Genomic DNA, 23,038 nt, shown 5'->3' with positions numbered 1-23,038 from the left:
TTCCAGATACGGAATGATCACCTTTACACATCATCTCTGTAAGGGACCAAGATGAAGGTGAATGTGAGTATCTGAGTTTCTCTCTCCGGATATCCATGTCTTGCAACTATCCAAGTGTTTGGGACTCTAACTGTGTAAAGGGATCCGTGACTTGTTATTTCAAGTTTTTCCCCCGTGTTAAGGGAGGAGGTAATGCTGTTCCTCAAATAACTGTCACCCCAGTGGAAGTAACTGAAAGTTGCTCCATGGCCCATGTTTTGAAACCAAAAAGAGAATTTATATTTTGTTTAAAAAGCTATATTCTACTAGGTTAAATTTTTTTTTTTAAGCTTAAGTGTGATGCTAGACGTAAAGGTAATTGGGGCAAGGGTGGGGTGGGGAGGGAGGTGTTCCTGTATGTCACCTCCAGTTCAATGACTTTGGGTGACTCTCTCCATATTCTGGAGCCTTCCATTGCAGAACTCGTCCACTTTTTCAGAGGGGCTGCTGGAGCCAAAGCTCCCTGGCCTCCCCAGCCTCCCTGGCCGACAACAGCAGCTTTTCCTCAGAGTCTCTCCTTTACCCACTTTGCTGAGTCTTTAAAAATTTGCTCCAAGAGAAGCAGCTCTTCTGTATGCGTAGGATGATGCAAGAAGTTGCATGGCTGTCACCTCATTAAAAAAAAAAAAAAAAAAAAAAAACAGAAACAAAAAAAAAAACAAGTATTTCCGAGGTGAACATGCAGATTATCGAGCGGAGCTGTCCGGAGCGCCACAGCGCGGCAAACTAATCCTGTCACATCAGGCGTGACAAATGGGACGACAGTAATTGAATACGGTCCCGGCTCCCAGGGCAAGTTCTGAGTATGAACTAGACCGTTTTGCTCTCTGCCGTGACGCTTAGTTCCCTATACCTAGTGGAGTTGTGCTGTTTGATGTAAGTGTCGCTGTGGAAAGCTACTGAAACCTGCAGGGGAAACCAGAAGTTAGGGCACCAGCTTCTTCCTTGGACGCTTGTTCCAAAGGGAGATGCTTAAGGAGTAGAGAGGGGGCGCCTGGGGTGGCTCAGTCGGTTTAGCATCTGCCTTCGGCTCAGGTCGTGATCCTGGGGTCCTGGGATTGAGTCCCATGTTGGCCCTGGGATCGTGTCCCAGGTCGTGATCTCCCAAGGTCCTGGGATTGAGTCCAGATCATGATCTCAGGGTCCTGGGATCGAGTCCCAGGTTATGATCTCAGGGTCCTGGGATCGAGTCCCAGGTCATGATCTCAGGGTTCTAGGACCGAGTCCCCCATTGGTCCTGGGACGGAATCCCAGGTCATGATTTCAGGGTCCTGGGATCAAGTCCCAGATCATGATCTCAGGGTCCTGGGACTGAGTCCCCCATTGGTCCTGGGATCAAATCCCAGGTCATGATCTCAGGGTCCTGGGATCAAGTCCTCTCTCTCTTAGATAAATAATAAATAAAATCTTAAAAAAAAAAAAAGAGGTAAGAAGGAAGGAGGGACAAATGGAAAACAGGAAATGGGGTGAAGGGCAAGGAAAGGAAGAGGAGGTGATCCCATCTCAACTGCAGACCTCAGGACACAGCCCCAGGAGAAGGAAGCAGGCCATCTCGCCCATCCCCCGTGTTACAGGTGCCACAGCAGCGCTGCTCTCTTGCAGCGGCTCCTCCTGGGTTTCGCTGTCGATGGCATGACTCTGCATGGAAAACTGCTTTCAGCCAAGATGAGGTTGACGTGGAGGCCAGGCTCCTATCCAATCGGGGCAGAAGGGACAGAAATGATGGACAGTGACCAATCATTCGGATCTACCAACCTAGAGCCATTCTCTTCCAATAGAACCAAAGTCTTTTTAAAAAACTAAAACACATACACGTGGTTTACAAAATTCTAACTGTACCAATGAGCATGGATGGAAGGAACGTCTTCCTTTAACCCCACGTCTCTATAGTTTCCTGGGCTCTGGTCCCCCCTGCCAGAGCGAAAGCCGCAACCAAAACCTTATGTTGTCTTCCAGAAAGATGCTATCCTCCCAACAGCATAAGTGGGTGCATACCATACATGGTTTATCATCCCAATTTTTTTAAATTAATACTGTATTTTTGGAGAATGTTTCATTTCAACCCATATAAGTTCCACCTCATTCTGATGGCCGTATGTTACCCTGTTATAAAAATGTATCATTATTTACCCATAATTACACGGAAGCTATTTCACAAATTCTTAGGGAAGGATCTAATTCTGGTTACTGGCCATGCAATGTACACCCCTGAGTTAAAACAGCATTTATCAGCTTGCCAGCCCTCTCTCCGAGGCATATTTGGTCACTCGCTTGTCTATCGAAATGCGCATGTCATCTTGCAGGGGAGTCTATGCCAAGCGCTGTGATTTGTAGGCCAAAAACGCAGACTCCAGGCTGAAAACTGCCTGTGTTCCGTTCAGTCCTGTGCTTTGCTCACTGAGCATCCTTAGGCTACTTTTTTTTTTTTTTTTTTTTTTCATCCTTAGGCTACTTAATCCCCCCCTCTGTGCCTTAGTTTTCTCATCTCTCAAACAGGCTATTAGTAAGTAACTGCTTCATGGGATTGTGTAGACCAAAGGAGATAATCTGGGTGAATTATCGAATTATGGCCTGGCACAGAAGTTGAAACACTGTGAGCTATCCTCACCCGGGAGGCATTGGTTAAATAGTTATCAACGAAAGTAAAGTGATGCCTGACTCCATATGCAGCCAAAAGATTAGCAGGGATTTTTCTTTCACTTTCATTAATTACAGGAAGTTAGTAGTAGCGGACACACAGCATGTGTAAGAAGAAGGCTGCATTGTTTTGTGGGGTTTGCAAACCAGGAATCCTTTCCAGACCATCTTTGCCGTGACTGCTTAAAACCCTGTCTACCCTGGCATCTCACCCCACGGGATGTTGTTACCCATCAAAACCTCGTACTAAACGAGTGTCATGTAGATACTTGGTCTCTTCCTCAGGGTTGTCCTTCTTCCTCTGTCTTTCTTCCCTTTTTGGAGAATGTGGATGGGAAAACGGAGGTGGTTGAGGGGATTTTGCTTCTGCTCTTGGAAACTTATATTTTCTTTTTAACATAATGTGCTTTTACGAATGATGGAAAGTAAACATGCGCAAGCCAGGCAATAGCACCATTCTCTCTACTTTCGTCTTCCCAAGCCTATCTGCGTATTTACGGAGCATGAAATACTTCCAGTGAATTCTTCAGGTGCATTTGAGGGGAGACGATTGTCCTTAGCGACGATCAAAGGGCTTTCTCAGCCCTGTGTCTACTCCTGGGGATCTGATTCTGGATTCAGCCGCCCCATAGAAGTATATGAGAGAAGCTTTCACTGATCTCAAAGTCAAGGCTCCTACAGCCAGGGGAAGCCCTATATGAACCTCAACGATTCATACTTGCCATACTTCAAAGGCTTTGAAATATTTACAGTGTATGCTTTAAAAAAAAATTGTGGTTTATGTGTTACTATTCTCTCACGATCCTCAGAGGGGAAGTATGAACAATTTTGCCACCTTCTCCTAAAACTCAGATTCTTGGAAACAAGTCATGGATTCTGTGAGAAAGAAGCTAAGATGATAAATATGGACATCTCTCAAAGAGGGAGTTTAGTAGAAGACAGGTGGCCATTTAGTCAACAATGAGGTTCTATGACGTTGTTAGAGCAGGGATCCAACCATCACTTGTCACTCATGGTTCTTGCCCCATGGGCTGTCTCCTCTTGTGTTGTTCAGGGCACTTCTTATTTACTATTTCCTGCCCTAAGCTGGTCACTTTGTAGTAGGATTTACGTCCCCAAGGAAATGATGATATTCTGGCTACTTTGAAGGAAACCATCTCAGGGTCTATCCTATCCCCTGGCTACTAACTTTTTACTGTTAGGAATACAAGAGGATGGAGGTGGGGATAGCACTTGTATCAGCCGTGATGCTGATCTGACCCCTGTGAAAGGGAGGACAGAAGAGCAGACCACCTGTTAAGAGAAGCCCTGCATTGAGCAAAAATGCTCCAGCCTCCTGCCCATTAACTTTGGGTTTGCCAAGGAAAACCTTGAGGGCCTCTAAGACCCTAGGTGTGGGCTGGACTCAGCAGCAGAGCACTTCACTTAGCCCAAGAAGTTATATTTTAAAATCTGTATGAGCATGCCACAGCCTCCAGCACTCCCAAATGCCTTATACCTGGCCTGCCTCAATATCCTTTCTGCCCAGATCCTATAATCATGTGAGATTGCTGCTCCTTCCTATGAATGTCTTTAAAGCCACTTCTTCTAAAAGCACTTGCATTTAGACTTTAGCAGATCAGAGCAAGAGGTTAACCTGGACTTGGAAAGGCCGTGCATGAAGCTGGCAAAGCAGACTTTGGAATCAGACAGACTCAAGTCTGAATCCCTACACATCTGTCTGCTGCTGTGTGTCCTTAGGCAGGCCATGTAACCTCTCCTGGTCTCAGGCACATAAATCTCTCAAATGAGGCAAACCCAGAAGACAGCATCCAGGGTCCCTGTCCTGCCCTAATGCTCTGAGTTTCTGCAGCTCCGCTCTTTCAAGTGAAGTAGAGAAAATAAAAATGGAAAGTAAAGCCAGAAGGCAAGCAGAGCTCTTGCAGTTTCCAAGGAGCTGTGCCCACCCTCCTGGTCTAGAGGGTGATGAGTGAAGAAGCACAGAACTGAAGCTTCTGCAGGTGGCATCTCCATGGGCTCGTTCCATCTGGTTCTGGTTAGAACTGTGGCTGCTGCGGAAGACAGAAAGGACGAGAACCAATTCTCTCTCTCCACTTCTTGCTCTCCCTGGTCCATACCGCGTCCCTCCTCCCTTCTCTGGTAATCATAACCCTGCCCTTCTTTCAAGACTCGCCTCAAAGACTGCATGCCATCACCACCTGCTCCCTACGGCTAACTTAAATCCAACCTGTACCCTCATCTCAGTGACGGGCATCCCCCACCTGGACTGGGCTATTGGCTTTGACGAGCCTCTTTGGCCTCACAGGAGCCCCACTCTGATCCCTTTCACCCAGCAACCAGATAAAGAATCAAGCTCCGAATCCTCTGTTTACTTGTCTTTAGCCAGCCTGGTCACTTTTCAGTTCCTCTAGCTTGCTACCCACTGCACACGTGCGCACACACACACACACACACACACACACACTCCATCTCCTCCCTCAACCCTCAGACATTTCTCTTCCTCCGCCTGGATGCTCTCTCCCCCACTCTTGCTCTGACTCCTACTCACCCCCAGAGCACAACCTTCACAGCTCCTTTCTCCCTACACCCATATTTCTCACAACTTCCATATTCTCCTTCATTGCCCGAAGAGGGGTGGAAACCTATATTGCTTTCCATGAAAATATGATTGGACTTTGCCTCCTCCACTGGAACGTAGATTGGCATGAGATCAGGAACTGTTTTGTTCGCTGCTGTGTCTCCAGCAGAGCACTGGGCTTATAGTAGATGCTCAATATAGTCTTCGTGAATGAATGAATGTATGAACGAATAAATGAATGATGCAACAACATCCCAGATTTCTCTAATTGTAGCTAATTATTCCCATAGCTCATTGCTGATTCAACATAGACGAACACATTGCATCTGGCAGTTGTGCGAAGGTCTCTCCAGAATGAGAACATTATTCTTCGCCTTCGTTTCTTTCTTCCAGCTCCATATTCATTTTCCTTTTCCCTCTTTTAGCTGCTGTATGGAGATGGGCATTTGAGGGAAATGCCATTTTTGGAAATTACTTAGGAATATTTCTTTCACTGCTCATAGAAGCTAGCTGCCACTGTGCCCGCGGGGAACAAAACCATAAACACATATCTTCCTTCATCTCTTAAATATCTGCACGATGTTTCCAAATTAACACCCTATTAGAAAAAATACCTCGTGAGTGGCCTCAGAGATTATTGCAGTTGTTGTTAGGTTCTCTCGTGGTGGGCTGACAGTTGCTTCCAAGTATTGTCTATAATGAGCTGAGGACAGTGCCAGGAACATAGGTGCACGATGAGTGTTTGCTGCTGCTGTTTCTTCTCCTCCACACACCACCAGTCAGCCCAAAAGAATCTGGCTTGCCCTGACTGGGTTCTTTCCTCAGCATGCCCACAGGCTCAGCATCTCAGGCCTGTGTGGATCCAGAGGAGGAAACTAGCCTTAAGTGGGTGTCAGGGACACCTCTGCAAGAGGTGACTTTCATGCAGGGACAGCCTCTGCAGGAAATGACCTTTGAGCTGAGATCCGAAGGAGGTGCCAAGTGATGCAAGGTCTGGTGTAAGAGGGCTCTGGGCAGGAGGAATAGCAAGGGCAACGGTCCTGAGGTGGAAACAGGCTTAGTGCATCTGGGAAGAGTGAGAAAACAATGGGGGAAAATTAGCGGGCAGAGTGGTGGGCCAGGAGGGCAACCAGACAGGGAACGCAGGTTTTGTTCTAAGTGTATTTCTAAGCCATTGGAGGTTTTAAATAACAGATCAATATGATCTGGTTTATGGATATAAATACTTATGTGTATAAATGTCTGGAAAATGAATTGTAAGGGAATGGTGCACTAAGGGATATGGGGAGAGCAGTTAGGGTCCAAGTGACCTTTAGACAAGTCATTTGACCTCTCTGACCCTCAGTCTCTTCCTCTCTAAAATGAGGATAAGAAAACCCACCTCTGAGGCTTCAATGATAATAATGACTGCAGTGCCCCCAACACCAAATAGGGCCCCCTTCAATATGGTCCTCTGTTTTCTAGATGAAGAGCCCCCAACACACCTCACTTGTGCTAAATTCTTTTGGAACAGAAACGTTGATGGGCTTTGTTATTAAAACTCTGAGACGCTGACTGATTGCATGAGGTGTCCAGAGACATCCCTGCCAGTTATAACGAAGGGAATTAGTGATAGCAACAGACGCAGGATTTTCCTTTGCTGGGAGTTTATGGCCTGTAAGGTAGGCGTGGTTGTACCCCAGGCTGCAGGCCGGAAGCCCAGAGTAAACCTTGCCTCCCAAATAAGACTGGGGTTGTCCATCTAGGACAGCTGTGGGTGCCCAGGGGCGTGGGTGACCAGACAAACCCACTATTCTCTGGGAAATAGTCCCTGCCTCTCGCAATAGGCAAATCCACCGACGAAGCTGTTGCCAATCTGGACGCTTCCGAGCAGCTGCCACGCTGCAGCAACTGCTCTGTCTGGACATACACATGATCTTGTTTCTAGACAAATGCAAGCACAACTCAGATGATCGGCTTTGTCTTTTATGGATGTGTCAAGTGTCTTTCATAAAATGAAAGATGAAATGGTGATTGGCTGGAGACTGTTTTTGTTTTCTTGCCCGTGTGGACAGTTGAAGTGTAATGTTCAAGACGGTAAAATCATGACTCTCAGGAGAATTTAAAATGACCTCACATCAAAGATTTTATTAAACTCATCAATGAATGGGAGAAACAGTAAGATGTTCAAACTAAGTCAAAGAGCATTTGAGAACCTAGGTAGTTGTAGGCAATTTTTTTAAAGATCTTACTTATTTATTGAGAGAGCATGAGAGAAAGACAGAGAGAGACAGAGAGAGAGCATGAGCAGGAGGAGGGGCAGAGGGAGAGGGAGAAGCAGACTCTGCTGAGCGGGGAGCCCAACATGGATTCTAGGACCCTGGGACCATGGCCTGAGCCGAAGGCAGACGTTTAACCAACTGAGTGCCCCCGTTGTAGATAATCTAATAAAAGATTATTAAGAGATGATTGCAAGGCTAGTTATACATCTGGTTAAAGTCTGACAAAGTAGTAAACTATAAACTTTCAGGTTCGTTTCTTACTATACAGAGATTGTTATTATTTAACTAGAAAAAATCTACAAAGCATGGAACTTCACTGAATCCTGGCCTTTAATCCGTACTCTTTATAAGATTCTAAAACTCTGTTCCCTCTAAATGCTTCATCTTTGCTGGATTCTCCAAGCTGGAAAGGCGCTCACACCACATTGACGGGACAGTCACTGAGTGGGCAGATTAGCCAGGTCCTGAGCCCACCTTCTGGAACGTCTTGATGGTCATTCTCACCATCAAGAGATGGTGATGGCCACCTAAGGAGATGGGCAGAGAGTCACGGAGAGCCTCCATCTACTCTACTCTAGAAGGAAACAGGGGCTCTCACCTTGGTGCTGTGTGTCTCTTTATCTCCCAAAGACTTGAACGCAGGGGCATTACATTGCGCGTCCATATCCACCCATTAACTCAAAAAGTGGCCAACGAGCAGCTCCTATACCGGAAGCTGGGGATGCTGTTAGAGCAAGGAAGGTGTGCTCTGCAGAGCCAGTGCTCTAGCCTGGACATAGACACCACATAGACAATCATCATCTACTTAGTGAATTATATGCGATTATCTTCAGCACCAATATGGAAAAGCATTGAGCAAAAAAATTGGAGAGGCCTAGTGTAGTCTAGGCGAGTCTGAGCATCAGGGAATCTTTTGCAGGGAGGGGACATCTATATGGAGCCTGGAAAGATGAGTGGGTCTGACCAGGCACCCAGCTGCTGACCCTTTCGGGTAGAGGGAACAGCCTGTGTGAAGGACTCAAACCCCCACAAAGGGTGGTGCTCTTGTGGGGCTGATGAGGAAGTTGATACCACGAGCCTGGAAATGTAGGCGGGGGTGGGGTCTCTTAGGGCCTGAAGGTTTGGGCAGAGTAAAGGCTCCGAGGGAGCCATGGAAAGCTCAGAGTGGACCATCACATGATCAAAATTGGTGGCCCCACACTCAAGCACAGGGGACAGTGCCATACCTCACACACATTCAGCCAAGGTCAGCTTTCCTTATGAAGGAATATGTGGCTGGCCAAGGGGACATTTCATGGGGTCCCTCACACCCAGAAGGCAGTCAGTGTCTTATTAGCCCTAACTTGGCTTTCTGCTTTTCAGTGCAACCCCCCAAACACACATACTCTGCCTCCAACTAGTGAGATCTGCGCCATCCCTCTCAGGGAGGGTTTCTGGTTCTCCAGGGATGGGAGAGGAGATGCCCACAGGCAGGCGTGTCCTTCACAACACACATGCCTCTAACACTTCAGGAACATGTTCCTTCTTTTTAAAAATGTGTTAATTTCCAAAAATGTGTTTTAAAAAAACATTTCAAGTTTCCACGACAAAGATTTTTAAACAAATGCACCATCCAACCAAGATCATGACAAGGGTCATGGGGTGTGAGGAAATGAGCAGTCTTGTTCCACTGTTGGGACGGAAGTGTACACAGGTCAACCGTGCCTGAGGGCAATGAGGGAGGGGAGCTCTAAGGATTTTACCCACCTGGAAATTTGTTTTCTGGAAATTCTCTGTGAAAATAAATGAGAGTTGCAAATATTTGACTATAAAGATGATCATCTTTGCACTGTTTGGAATAACTGAAAACTGGAATTAGCTAGCATGACGCAGAAGCAGGAAGGACAAGCATGGTTCACCCTTAAAACAGAAAACAGCGCCACTGTTTAAAAGGATACTGAGTCATGTGTCTTTGGGGGCACAGAAATATATTCATAATCTATTATTAAGTAGGGGGAAACAGCAGATTGTAAAACTGTATGTTGCATATGATCCCATGAAGTTTTTAAAATACAACTGACTCTGGGTATATAAATGGACAAATAAAAAAATAAATAAAATAAAATAAAATGACAAATATGCACAAGATCCAAGAGGTCATGAACAAAAGGAGTGACAGTGGCTTTCTGTGGTAAGCATTTCTGTTTTCTTCTACCTGCTTCTCATTATTTTATGGTCTCTCTGTTGTGAACTTTCATTGCTTTTGTAGTAAGAAGAAGGTTCCATGGACGAAACTTGTTCCTGGTCTCTGAGGATCTCAACTGCAGTAGATTTTATGTGGGATTTTCAGTGTCTGCATGGAGAATCTGATTCCTCTTATGCTTCTCAGATACACGTGTAACAATGCAACAATGCTTCTCTAAATACCTATAGACCTGACTGTGGTTTAAGGTGATACTTTTCAATAGTTGGACATCCAATTCCATTTTTGTAGCAGAAGAACTTTATGCAGAAAATAAATAAAAAGCAACACTTCTTAACAAACGTAATGGGGTGGTTGAACATTTTTGCTTCATTTTATTTATAAACTGTATGTACTAGGAGCTAGTGAGTATAAAAAGTATAATTAACTAAACTTAAAGAAGGAAAAAAGCAACCAGAAGGATAAATACCAAAATGGTATGAAAAGGTACCTCTGAGTGGTGGGTTTATGGGTAATTTTCACTTACCTCTTTTTGCTTCCATATATTTCCTAATTTTTCTGTGATAAGTGTGCACTGATATAGTAACAAGTGATTATGTTAAAACCCAGAGAAACAAACTGCCTTTGTTTAATTACAGCAGAAAATCCATATAAGAAGGAGGCTTACCCATGGCTGCCCCTGCGACAGGGTGATTTACCTTTGAGGATCATGTGGCTTATGGAAAGATGATGAGTCTGAGAATTATGGAGACTGACTGGATTTTTTAAAATAATTTTATTTCTTTATTTGAGAGAGAGAGAGAGAGAATGAGCATAGGCAGGGGGAAGGATAGAGGGAGAAGGACAAGCTGACTCTCTGCTGAGCGTGGAGACCGACTTGGGGCTTGATCCCAGGACCTCAAGAACACAAGCTGAGCTAAAGGCAGATGCTTAATCAGCTGAGCCACCCAGGTGCTCCTGACTGGGTTTTGATCCTGGCTGTGTGACCATAGACTAGTCACTAACCCCCATATCTCTGCTTCATCACTCACCAGTTCATGAACATTTACTGAACATCTCCTATGCACCTGAGTCTGTGCTGGGGCCAGAGCAGCACATAAGTGAGATGTGGTCCCAGGCAGTCATGGAGCTTCCAATCCAATTCAGGAGAAAAATAACAAGCAGAGAAAGAGCACTATGATCATTATGACAGTAACAGCCAACCTTTACGGAGCACCTACTAAATGCCAGGCATTGTTCAGTGAGCTTTATGTACATAACAACCCTTTTCATTCTCACCCCCTGAGGGAGGTATTATCATTAGTCCCATTTTACAGACCAGGAAATGGAGGCCCAGAGAGAGTGGCTCATTTGCTCAAAGGCACACAGCTAGGAAGTCATCAAGCCAGGATTTCAACTCGACTACATGCTATGCTGCACTCACCCGCGCAGGTCATGGTCATCACAAATTGAAACAGTGCCGTGGGAGTACATTCAGGAGACTTGCCAAATTAGACTGCCCTGAAGAGATGACATTTCACCAGAGACCCCAAGGATGGGTAGGAAACAATCAGGCAAAGAGTAGGGACAAGAGCCTGTGGGTCAAGGAAACATATGACTGTCCTCTAGTGTTTCTAACCCAGTGGCGTAGGTGGAGCGGTTGTCAGCAACAGTAATAACAATGAACGCTTTCTCCTCCCGCCCCCAGACACTCTTGGCCAGAGCACTTTACGACAACCACCCAGATTGTTCCTATGAGCTGGCTTTCTGCAGAGGAGACATCTTGACCATCCTGGAACAAGACGTGCCAGAAAGCGAGGGCTGGTGGAAGTGTTTGCTCCACGGGAGGCAAGGTCTGGCTCCTGCCAACCGCCTCCAAATCCTCCCTGAGGCCCCTGCAGACAGGCCCTGTCCCCCTTTCCTGAGAGGCCTGGAAGAAGGTCTCGCCAGCTCCAAGGAGACCTACCAGGTGCCCACCCTGCTCAGGCCCCTGACTCCAGGCCCCGTGTACGAGCACATGAAGAGTTGGGTGGAGGGGCCTCCACCTGCCACCGCCGAAATCTACGAATTCCCCGACCCCCCTGCCAGTGCCAGAATCGTCTGTGAAAAGACTCTAACCTTTCCAAAACAGGTATGCACGTTTCCAAATAAAACAGATGGGTCAAGGAGTATGTGAGACACCCCGGGGCTTACCTCTGCCTTGAATTCTTGGTGTCTATCAGGAGGATCAAATGTGCCAAGTGGGAACCTGGACCCCTCTGACTCGGTGATGATTTCCTTGGCAGGAAATTGGATGCTTAGTGGGGCTGGTCATGAAAGTATTAAGAACTTTCGCGGTGGCCTCTTGGTGCACTAGGACTTCTAGTGATGGGTTCAAAGGCAAGGAATCACCCAACAGATTTAATATCTATATTCCCTTCAACCCAAGAGACTTTACTTCCAGTATTGCTACAGAAACACACAAGAAGGCAAACATATCTGGGTGAGGAGGCCATGGCCATAATAGCATTTTTTTTTTTTTGTCACAGGGTAAAATAGTAGATGACTATTTTTTGTTAATGGGGGGGGGGGGGATTGGTTACCTAAATTTTTATTATCCCTACAACACACTAGGCACTTGTCAAAAAAAAAAAAAAAGATGAAGTAATTCTAGGGGACATGTATCAGGGGAAAAAAACCAAACATTTAAACAAAAACCAAACAAAAACTAAAAAACAAAAAAAAGAAAAGAAAAGAAAAGAAAAAAGAAAAGAAAAGAAAAGAAAAAAAAGAAAAGAAAAGAAAAGAAAAATCTGTGTTTGTATATGTGTGCATGCTCATCCAGAAGAGATCACACACCAATAGTGGCTCCCCTTAAGAAGTGGAGTTGATCATTTTTATGTTCCTGGGACTGTGCCTGGCTGGGGTGGGTACTCAGTAAATACATGATGAGCAGAGAGATAAGGAAGCTGATTTGTGTGTTAGATGCAGTATGTATTGCATCTGCAATTTTAAAAATAGCCATTTAAAAAGCAGAGGGAAAGAAGCACCAGGTAAATGCAGAATGAACACTTTTTTTTTTTTAAGAAGGAAAGAAATTTAAAGAACAAAGGAGAAAAATCAAGTGTTGTTTTCCCCAGGCCCAGGCCTTCACGAGGTGTTAAGCATGCAGAACAGATCTGCGTGGTCTCCGGTCACTGTGGGCATTTCCTGCACACTCTGCCTCCAGCTCAAAGGACACATCCCACCTGGCTCGAGCTCCAGGCCGGGGGGTCCTGGCCAGGTCTATGTCCAGGAAGGCTGCTCCCCCTGATGTACGTGCTGGGGGCCCTGGGAAGGTCCTGCTAACCATGCATGCCTTCTCCACACCACTTCCGACCAGAGAAAGGTGTTGATTTCTTAGAATATTTTGAACACTTCAGATTTTCTAACCCCCCGGGCTGCCAGGCGGAGAACCAGACATTTGTTACACAGAACAGCTGCCATTCAGAGGCGCTGGCTACAAACACCAGAATGAAGCTGGTCAAGCCTTCTACAGCCGCCCCCAACGTGGACCCTAAGGCACTTTTCTGGAACAGCTGGCCAGTCGAGGCCTGGCATGCTCAGCTGCTATCTGAGCAGCTGACTCCAGGCAGGGCCTTGAAGGCGGTTTCTCCAAGAACAAGTGGCCTTTTCTGAAGTGACTTTGTTTCCTCCTCTCCCTAAAAGGCAAACAGGTGCCATGTCTGCGGTCCCCCAGATATCCCTGGCACCCCAGCCAGCGCAGGCTCCTACAACTTTAACGTTTTTGTTTTTAAAGGTTTTACTTATTTATTCATGAGAGACACAGAGAGAGGCAGAGACGCAGGCAGAGGGAGAAGCAGGCTCCACGCAGGGAGCCCGATGCGGGACTCGATCCCAGGACCCCGGGATCACACCTTGAGCCAAAGGCAGAGGCTCAACCACTGAGCCACCCAGGCGTCCCCAACATTAACGCTTGCTAAGTAAATGAAGTGACTGTGGACTCCAGCTTCTAGACTGGCATCATGATAAAGACGAGTTTACTTTCTAAACCTAACTCAGAAAAGGGTCAGAGCATGGGCTGTGCGATTCACCTCGACACGAAGCGTGTCTGTGTCTGTGATTGGAGCCCTCCTACATGTGAGGCTGCGGCCGTGCACACAAACCACAGCCACCCCAGGGGAATTCAGAAACCAGGGGCTCTTGGCCACTCAAGGAAGCTGCTTGACGTGGCCCCAGTAAAACACCTGGGGAAGTTTCCTGCCCGTTTCCTCTGTGGCTGCTCCATCTGCATTTTTGCTTCCTCCTTTCCCACTTTTTTTGTATTGCCTTCTCTCTGCTTTGGGGGCGGGGGGTTGTCTCAGAGCAAGAGGTGCCACCTGTGGCTTGGAAATCAGCAGGGCTGGCTGATGGGGCTGATGGGGCCATGCTGGGAGAGGGGACACGTCCCAACGCTCCTCTGTAACTCTGTGTCTTACTCTGCCATTTCGAAGTCTCGAGGTTGTACCTTCTGGCTATTCTAAATAATTCCACTGTCTCCTCTGCTACGAGAAGGAAGGAGCTAGAAGAGGTGGATCAGTTCAGGGGCACCTGGGTGGTCGAGTGGTTGAGCGTCTGCCTTTGGCTCAGGGTGTGATCCCAGGGTCCTGGGATCGAGTCCCACATGGGGGTCCCCGTGGGGAGCCTGTCTCTCCCTCTGTGTCTCTCCTCCTCTGTGTGTGTGTGTCTCAGGAATAAATAAGTAAAAAAAAATCTTTCAAAAGAAAACCGGTTCAGAATCTTCTGATCTGTGGAAGAGGCAGCCCTCGCCACCCCGCTCGTGTAGTCTGGGGGTCGGCCCTGACTCTGCGGTGGTGGAGGGAGTGCATACTAAGTAGTAGCACTTGATGGGACCAGCCAAGTCCAGCCACCAGCTTGGAGCTGTTTTCCAACGGGCAGTTCATGGGCTTGGAACCGACCCATGTGACCAGATGACCCATTTCACAGACCCCCCTCCTTATCCCCTGCTTTGACTCTCACTCAAGTAAGGTGGCCAAAAATTAAAAACCAAGAAAGGTGAAAAGATATCACTTTTTTCGAGTTGTCTGATCAAGGGAGCCCCGTATCAGAAGCAGACATCTCTGGAAGAGACCTATGTGGGTCTTGAGGACAACTCTTCACTTTCGAAACAGGGAACTAATTCCCAGAGAGGTGGGGTGGCCCATCCAGGGTCACAGGGTGACGGATGCCCAGGACCGAAGCTTCTGTGAGCCTGCCCACAGCTGTCCCTGCACCTAGCCTCTGCATGCCCCTGCCCTTGGCTGTCCTGACTCCGCGGCTGACACTGTCCATTCTTTGCAATGAGCTTTTTACTGAGACGTAACCTCCAGATCCTAAGGGTGTAGCTTAGTCACTAGCATCCAGATCAAGGGACTGAACAAAACTAGCACCCCAGGAGCCCCATCACACTTTCTCCCGGTCACTTAACTTCCTCTGGGGTGGCCACTATCTTGAGCTTTGTTTTACTTTTTATTTCAACTTCCTTAATAGAATAGGACTGGCCTGACTTTTTTTTTTTTTTTAATCACCATACAGAGAACATATTTGATGCTGGTTTGAATTCAGGAAGGGGAATCTTTTGTATTTCAAGTAAAAGGGGTTCCAACTTCCCAGTGGGGTTACTTTCAGACCCACTAGTTCTTTTCTTTTCTTTCTTTCTTTTCCTTTTTTTTTTTTTTTTTTTAATTTGAGAAACAGAGAGGCAGAGTCACAGGCAGAGGGAGAAGCAGGCTCCATGCAGGGAGCCGGATGTGGGACTCGATCCCGGGACTCCAGGATCACACCCTGGGCTGAAGGCAGCGCTAAACCACTGAGCCACTCGGGCCGCCCGGACCCACTAATTCTTGAACAGGAGTTCCCTCCTATCCTCCTAAACCTTTGAAACTGTGGTGCCCAAACATGTTCCTTAATTGGCCGCCACCTTACACCCATGTTTTCCAAGAAAACACTGGGTATTTTCGAGCCAGCTTCCTCTACCTGAAATTCCCACGGGAAAGTCCCTCTGTCCTCTGCAGGTGGTCTACCCACAAAGCCAGCTACAAAAAGCAAAGGAGCCTGGGGTCCTAGGGGGTAATAGGCAATGGAAGTGCATTTGGAAAAGCTCTGTGGTAGGAGAGAGCTTGGGGTGTTGGAATAAGCCTGGACTGGAGGTGATGGCCCTTGGCCTAGCCCGAGACACACCGCGCACGGTCGCTGCGATTGGACAGGGCAGACCTGTCGGGAGCTTGGATTTAACCCCGAGTGGGGTGGAAAACCACTGTCAAAGCCTAAGAGCAGCAGGGACAAAGTCAGGTTTCCTGCCCCACCGCAGGGAGAGCATTCATAGAGCAGAGGAACCATGGGGCGTCTCACAAAACACAGGCTCCCTTGAGCACAGTTAGTTATCGGGTTGGGAAAAGGTGGGGTTTAGGTGACGGGTACACAGAGGCTCTATGCAAAATGGGGCAGCGTGTAAAGGGTTGGCATCAGCCCAGGCTGCAAAGCAGGCTCCTCTCTCCTTGGGACCCTCCAGGTTGGGGTAGACGTGGAATGTCCCATCTGATGTCGCCTGCCTGGAGCTCTGTGTCAGGGGTGGACAGCGAGCCTGCTTCTCTGACAAGAGTGGGATGTTTCCTTTTCCCTAATAGAACTTCAGGCTGCAATGCTCCTGAGAGCCTAGGACTTTAGAGAACCAGGTTTCTCTGTAAGAAAGCAGTTAGCATTCGGAGGGACCTTATTTTGACACGTGACAGCTGACTGTGTCCTGAGGGGAAGGGGGCTGTCTGTCCTGTTTGCTTTGCAGCTGCTTTACCTGCGCCAGTTATTCCAGCCCAATCGGTGGTGGGACCCACTGGTCTGCTACCACTGCCTCAAGGGGTACCCGTTCTTTCACCCCAAACAAACAAATCAATAAGTAGGTTCTAGCATTTCCTTCATGCCAGGCACAGAGGTGGGTCACCCTACTGATCAAAGGGAGTCTGCTCTAGTCCTCATCAGCTGCTCCTCTATCTGGACCGCCCACCCATCTGCACCTCTTCAGGTCCTAACCATCCTCGCGATCCAATTCAGAAAGCCCTGGGTGCCCAGTGGGAAATGCATCTCCCTCTGCCAGACTCTCTGGACTTGACCCTTTCCTCTCCTCAAGGGCCTGTCTCGCTTTCCAGCCCACATCCTGGCTGTGTCCACACCTTGTTTCCCCCTTTAGACCTTAACCATGGCAGACAGCATCCATTCACCGATAAAATCATCCCTCCTGGAGACATCCTTGCTTGAAAGGTCTGACATGGAGCCCCGGCAACTGCATTATTTTAAAGTTCGCCTGGTGGTTGTTTCCCTGGCCAGGTCTGGGTGCTGCCACCCTGGAGCAGACAGAGTGGTACTCCGTGGAGAGCGGATATTCATAAACTCTGGAGGATTAACTGGAATCCAGTCATAGGCACAGCCTCCAAGGCTGAGGGCCACCACGGGTCTGCTCACCTCCTGCTGCCCCATGGGACCCTCATCCCCAGTGGCATGTCCTGCAACAGGCCCCTGCTCCCTCCCCACCCCCATAATCCCTTCACTTGACACCCTTCCAGCCTCTCTGCCTGTCTGCCTCACTGCTGCATCCCCAGCATCATCGGATGAACACATTAACCACCCGGATTCAAATCACAGCCCCAGATCCCTAGAGAACTTCAGAATCGCCTGGGAGGCTCGCTGATAGTGCAGATTCCCAGGGTCGCCGGCAAGACTCAGAGACCCCAGTATAACGGACATGGGGCCTGGGAATCTGCGTTCTAACCTGCTTCCCCATCCCATGTTGGGGGTCTGAGTGAAGAGCCACCATTTAGGGGTGCAGGGGGATTGCCTGCATGCTGTGGGGGCAGCCTTTGTTGTGTGAGGGTAACCTGCAACGTGACATGTGGACTCTGCGGTGACATTTCCTTCCCTTGGCTCTTCCTTTTCCCCTCCAAGGCCCTCTTCACGATTCCCAGACCAGCTCGGGCCTCGTTGCCAACCCTGCCTTCCCAGGTGTATGACGTGCCGGCCCAGAGCCGGGGCCCCCCGGCTCTGAAGGTGAGTGTGGCCTTCCCAGCATCACACAGATTGCTCTTCTGCTTCCTGCCTCTCCTTCCACCTGTCACTGAGCCACTGTTCCCAGGTGGCTCCTCCCTGGGCTCTGGGGACAGGCGGGTAGGTCATCTCTAGCCTTGGCTTCCTGTGATGCTCTCACCCCCTCCCACACTTCCGGCCTGACTTTTGCTCCAGGGCAGGCGTGACCCTCGTCTGGCCCATGGATGAGCACACTTGCTCCCTTTGCCATGGCAGATGCCGGAGCACAGGCTGCCCCCGCACTGGACAAGCAGAGTTGAGGCACCGGCTTCGGGCACCAAAGTCTTAAATAAAGACACACATGCTGGACTCATATCACTCACCTCACTCACCTCACCCTCATCCTGGGCCTCTCACCTTGTCTTTATTGAAAATAGTGAGGTTTTGTTCATCGTGATTTTTTTGCATTAATTGTGATTTTTTTTAATGTTGCATCACATTGTTATTTACCTTAACGATTGAGAATTTTGGTGCTCTCTCAACCGCTGTGGCCAAGGCAGCTGCTTCTCTTCCTTCTCCCTGGTCCCCACCCGAGAAGAGGCCATCTCTAGCACAGCCACCCCCTGTGCTTGGCCATCAGTATTCCCACCCTTAGCTTTCCCTGAGCTGGAGTTGGCCCCTGTGCACTACGACCCCATGCTCAGGTTGCATGATTCGTCCCTGAAGGTCCTGCTGGGGCACTCTCCATTCTGCTTGAGGGGGATGAAGGACACCCCACCCTTCCCCGGTGATGAGAAGTTGGTAGGAAACCCACATTTCAGCTCTCTCCAAAGCAACCCCCTCTCCAGAGTCCAGCTCTTTCTTTGCAGAACCCTGTTTCCTACTTTCTTTCCCCTCACTTTGGAACACGGCACCTACTTTTCACATCCTGATATATGCATTTTCTAATTGCTGTACCAAAAAAAAAAAAAAAAAAAAAAAAAAGCACATCATCTGTCTGGAACCATGTCTTCTGCTCCTTACTGGGTGTCTACATGTCTATGGCCCAGTGTCCTGGTGGTTATTCTGTGAATATTTGCAGGATGATGACACAACCTACAAGCACAGGAAAATTTCTGCTGAGAAAAACAAACAAAAAAGACGGAAGCATATTAAGTCACAGTTTCATGTATTCCTTTTTAAATCCATGCTAAGGCTAACCTACAGATGCAAATGAGCCACCCTATAGTTTGTCCCCAGCTTCTGTCAAGAGGGCATCTTCTTTTTTTTTTTTTAAGATTTTATTTATTTATTCATGAGAGACAGAGAGAGAAAGAGGCAGAGGGAGAAGCGGGCTCCCCACAGGGAGCCCGATGTGGGACTCTGTCCCAGGACCCCAGGATCACGACCTGAGCCGAAGGCAGATGCTCAACCACGGAGCCACCCAGGCATCCCAAGATGGTATCTTTTTAAAGCACAAAGTCCATTGTTGAAAACATAACCACATAAACTTCCACCATGTGAGCATCATGACCGAGAGCGCCCCAAATCTTTGGTGTTCTGTGTTCTCTTTTGGAAAGAACGCTTGCAGTGGGTAGTTTGTGATGTGTATCCATCAGGAAGGAAAACTCCAAGTTATCCTTTTCCGTCTTTCCCCAGGAGCCAGAGAAGCAGCAGTTATATGATATACCCGCCAGCCCCAAAAGGGCAGGACTTGGTCCCATGACCAGCCCACCAGGTGTAAGTATGATGAGGCCCAGAGATTCGATACTAGGAAAATGTGAGCATCCTCCGGGATGTTTTATTAGCATGGCCAAAACTGGGGATGCAAATTCCTCATAGCAGAGCTTATTTCCTTTGAACCCCCTGCTGGCTGTGGTGTTCAGGAACAGGGCGAGCAATGTGCTTTGGGCAAGTCCTCTACCTTCTCCGTGCCTCAGTTTCTTATAACAAACTAATTGTGAGGACTGAGATCATTCCTGCAGAGGACCTAGTACAGGTACAGTGCTTGGCAAAGAGCAAAAGCTCAGTAGATCTTAGGTAAATGCTTCTTCTTCCTCGCCTTCCACACCTCAGAGATGGGTTGTGTTAAAATGGGTTTTTATCTGTTTATAGAGGACATGTCTTAATTTGAAAATCTGGAATCCATGTTCATTATCGAATGCATTTAAAAATACATATACCTACGCCCAAGGTCATTGGGGAAGGCCTTTAGAAAGTGATGGCATCTCTGCAGCGTCGTGAGGGGTGCATTGAGGTTTGTTAGAGGGAAAGGAAGGGGTCGGGAGGGCACGTAGAACAGAAGGACTGGCTTGGGCAAAATGAACTATAATGGGCTAAGTGAGCATTTGGAGTTCAGGGGATGGTGAACAGCCAGGGTGACTGAGCCCACAGGGAGGCTGGTGGCAGGTGTGGTGGGGAGGCTTAAAGGCAGATACAAGCAGATTATGAAGGGCCTTGAGCGATGATGGCAATGGGGAGCTGCTGAAGACACTTGAGTGGGGGAGTGACCATCAGATTGTAAGAAGCACGCTACCCGGCACTTAGTAGGTCCTCAGCGTAATGCACATTTGTCAGACGAGTCGCTCGAACCCTCTTTTTATTGCTACTGACCTGGGCATCTTTGTGGGGCTCTTCGCAGAGGCAGAGCGCTGCCGCGATGTCGGCGATCGCCACGAGGCAAGGCAGCTACAACACGTTGCCGAGCCCCCAGAAGTCGGAATGGATCTATGACACGCCAGTGTCTCCAGAAAAAGCTGATGGCAGAAATGCATCTCTAGGCAGCTTTGTGGAAGAATCAGAGCCCCACACTCCCCCCAGGTATATGTCCAGCTTCCAGAATCCTCCAAATAGCAGAGCAAGGTCCCTCAATCCACACCTGCATAAAAACGTGCCCATGCAGAAAAAACTCAGCCTTCCAGAAATTCCTTGCTACAAATTTCTGGCACCCAGGGACACGATCCCCTTGGACGAGAGTGCGGGCTACAAGGTCCCTTCGAGCTTTCTGATTCCCCGGGTGGAACAGCAGAACACCGAGCCAAACATTTATGACACCCCGAAAGTGGTGGCCGGGGGCCGACGGGCCGCGACCGAGCCGGGGACAGTGAACGGGCCTTCGGAGAAAGCGGACCGCAACTCCGCGTGGCCCTCGGGACAGGCACCATCGCTGTCCCCGGACCCCGACAGGCTGTCCGTTTCCAGCTGTGACAGCAGAGCCAGCGTTGTGTCCTCGTGCTCGTCCACGTCCACGGACTCCTCATCCAGCTCCTGCTCGGAGGACTCAGGCAAGGAGCTCTCGTTGGACCCGGACCTGGCCAGGGAGACGGTAGCGGCGCTGCAGCAGCAGGTGGCCGGCTCTGTCGCCGGCCTGATGCTCTTTGTCAGCAGGAAGTGGAGGTTCCGAGACTACCTGGAGGCCAACCTCGGAGCCATCCGCACGGCTGCCCACCGCGTGGAGGAGTCTTTGAGAGCATTCCTGGAGTTCGCCCGCGGGGTCCAGGGGAGCGCCTGTAACCTCAGCGACACCACCCTGCAGGCCAGGATCCGGGACCAGCTACAGACCATCTCCAACTCCTACCAGATCCTGCTCGGGACGAAGGAAAGCCTGGACAGCTGCAACTGGTCTCTGGAAGTCCTTGTGACCGACAAGGTCCAAAACAACCCGGATGACCTCGAGCGCTTCGTCATGGTGGCACGGATGGTTCCAGAAGACATCAAGAGGTTTGCCTCCATCGTCATTGCCAATGGGAAGCTCCTTTTCAAGCAGAACTGTGAGAAGGAAGACACCTTGCCGATGACCCCCCATGCACCATTGAAGCTTGCAAAATGCCTCCAGCTTCCCCAAAGGGAGATTGAATCATATCAGAGCAGTGTTCCTGTTCACAAACGAAAGGAAAGCGTACACTCCCCAGAGCTACTGAAGAAAAACGGGACAATTATCCGCGAACCGGTGAGTTCAGCGTGGTGTTATAAGGATGCTTTCAAATTTTATCTGGAGTGGTCACCCATCAGTTAGATGCTAAGAATATTTCACTGATTAATTATTAGATAGTTCAATAATTGGATTATTGTCTTCCAATAATTTTTGAGAGATGTTGGTTCCATTTTTAAAAAAATAAAATTCATGAAAGTAATGTTCCAGATGAAATCTTATTAAGAAGTAAGATAAACACTTTAATATATTTTTAAAAGATTTTATTTATTTATTCATGAGAGACACACAGAGAGAAGCAGAGACATAGGCAGAGGGAGAAGCAAGCGCCATGCAGGAAGCCAGATGTGGGACTTGATCCCGGGACTCCGGGATCACACCCTGAGCCGAAGGCAGATGCTCAACCCACTGAGCCACCCAGGCATCCCTAAACACTTTAATATTAAGGCACATCAGATGCCTTCAGGAAACTTGGTGTCTTGGGGTTTGTCTTTAATACTGGGGTTAGGGAGGACTTTGAAAACCTTTTGAAATCTGTTCTTTGAGCACCTTTTTTAATCTCACCAATGAGTTTCCTTGCATTTTTGAAAGTTTCAGATTTAGTCATTTTCTTTGTGTTTCTTAGAAACAGAAAAGGAAGTGTAAACACTCTTCCAAGTTGTGCATGATCTTAGCAGCCTCCAGACTGCAGTTGCTGTTAGAAATTCTTTGCTGCATGAGTTCAGACGCTATAGAAAGAGAACCTCTGGTTCAAGGATTTCGAGGATCAAGGGTCAAGAGGCACAGCACATATACTGAGAGGGCTGTCTCAACATGACTTGGCCCTTTACCCCAAATCTTGCATGGTATTCTGACAAAATGCCTGGTGGTCGGTGTAACAGCTTCTACACATTCTTAGAGAAGCTAGAAACTTGGATAATTTTTAATTATCCAAGTTTAATTATAATTTAAAAATATAGATATAAAGAGATATAATACACATTAATATAAATATATGTATACTTTTTTAAAAAACCCATGTGTCCTTATATCAAGCCATATTGGTAGGAAAAATTCAGCCCTTGGTCTTGCAAAGTCTCCTTTGCTAAGAAAAGGCATCAGACCTCTGAAACTAATAACATACTATATGTCAACTGATTGATTTTAAATTAAAAAGGGGGGGGGCATCCAGAGGCAGAACCATTGGCAAAACTATAAAGAGAATTGTTGAGGCAGCCTAGGTGGCTCAGCGGTTTAGCACCACCTTCGGCCTAGGGCGTGATCCTGGAGACCTGGGATCAAGTCCCATGTCAGGTTCCCTGCATGGAGCCTGCTTTTTCCCTCTGCCTATATCTATGCCTGTGTGTGTGTGTGTGTGTTTGTGTGTGTGTGTGTGATGAATAAATAAATAAAATCTTCAAAAAAGAGAGAATTGTTCAGGT

The 23,038-nt window shown here is 48.0% G+C and overlaps 1 protein-coding gene across 1 annotated transcript in view; it reads left to right on the top strand.

The window, feature by feature from the left end:
* CASS4 (Cas scaffold protein family member 4) overlaps positions 1-23,038 on the top strand; it is a 34,380-nt gene that overhangs the window by 8,505 nt on the left and 2,837 nt on the right. Inside the window, exons 2-5 of the mRNA XM_026015147.2 lie at positions 11,385-11,807; positions 17,630-17,731; positions 19,346-19,426; positions 20,328-21,635. Of these exons, the coding sequence (XP_025870932.2) occupies positions 11,385-11,807; positions 17,630-17,731; positions 19,346-19,426; positions 20,328-21,635 (1,914 nt within the window). The remainder of the gene's footprint in view (positions 1-11,384; positions 11,808-17,629; positions 17,732-19,345; positions 19,427-20,327; positions 21,636-23,038) is intronic.

This window comes from Vulpes vulpes, chromosome 14 (assembly GCF_048418805.1).
Source record: "Vulpes vulpes isolate BD-2025 chromosome 14, VulVul3, whole genome shotgun sequence".
Lineage (NCBI taxonomy): Eukaryota > Metazoa > Chordata > Mammalia > Carnivora > Canidae > Vulpes > Vulpes vulpes.
This window is presented reverse-complemented; position numbering and strand designations above follow the sequence as displayed.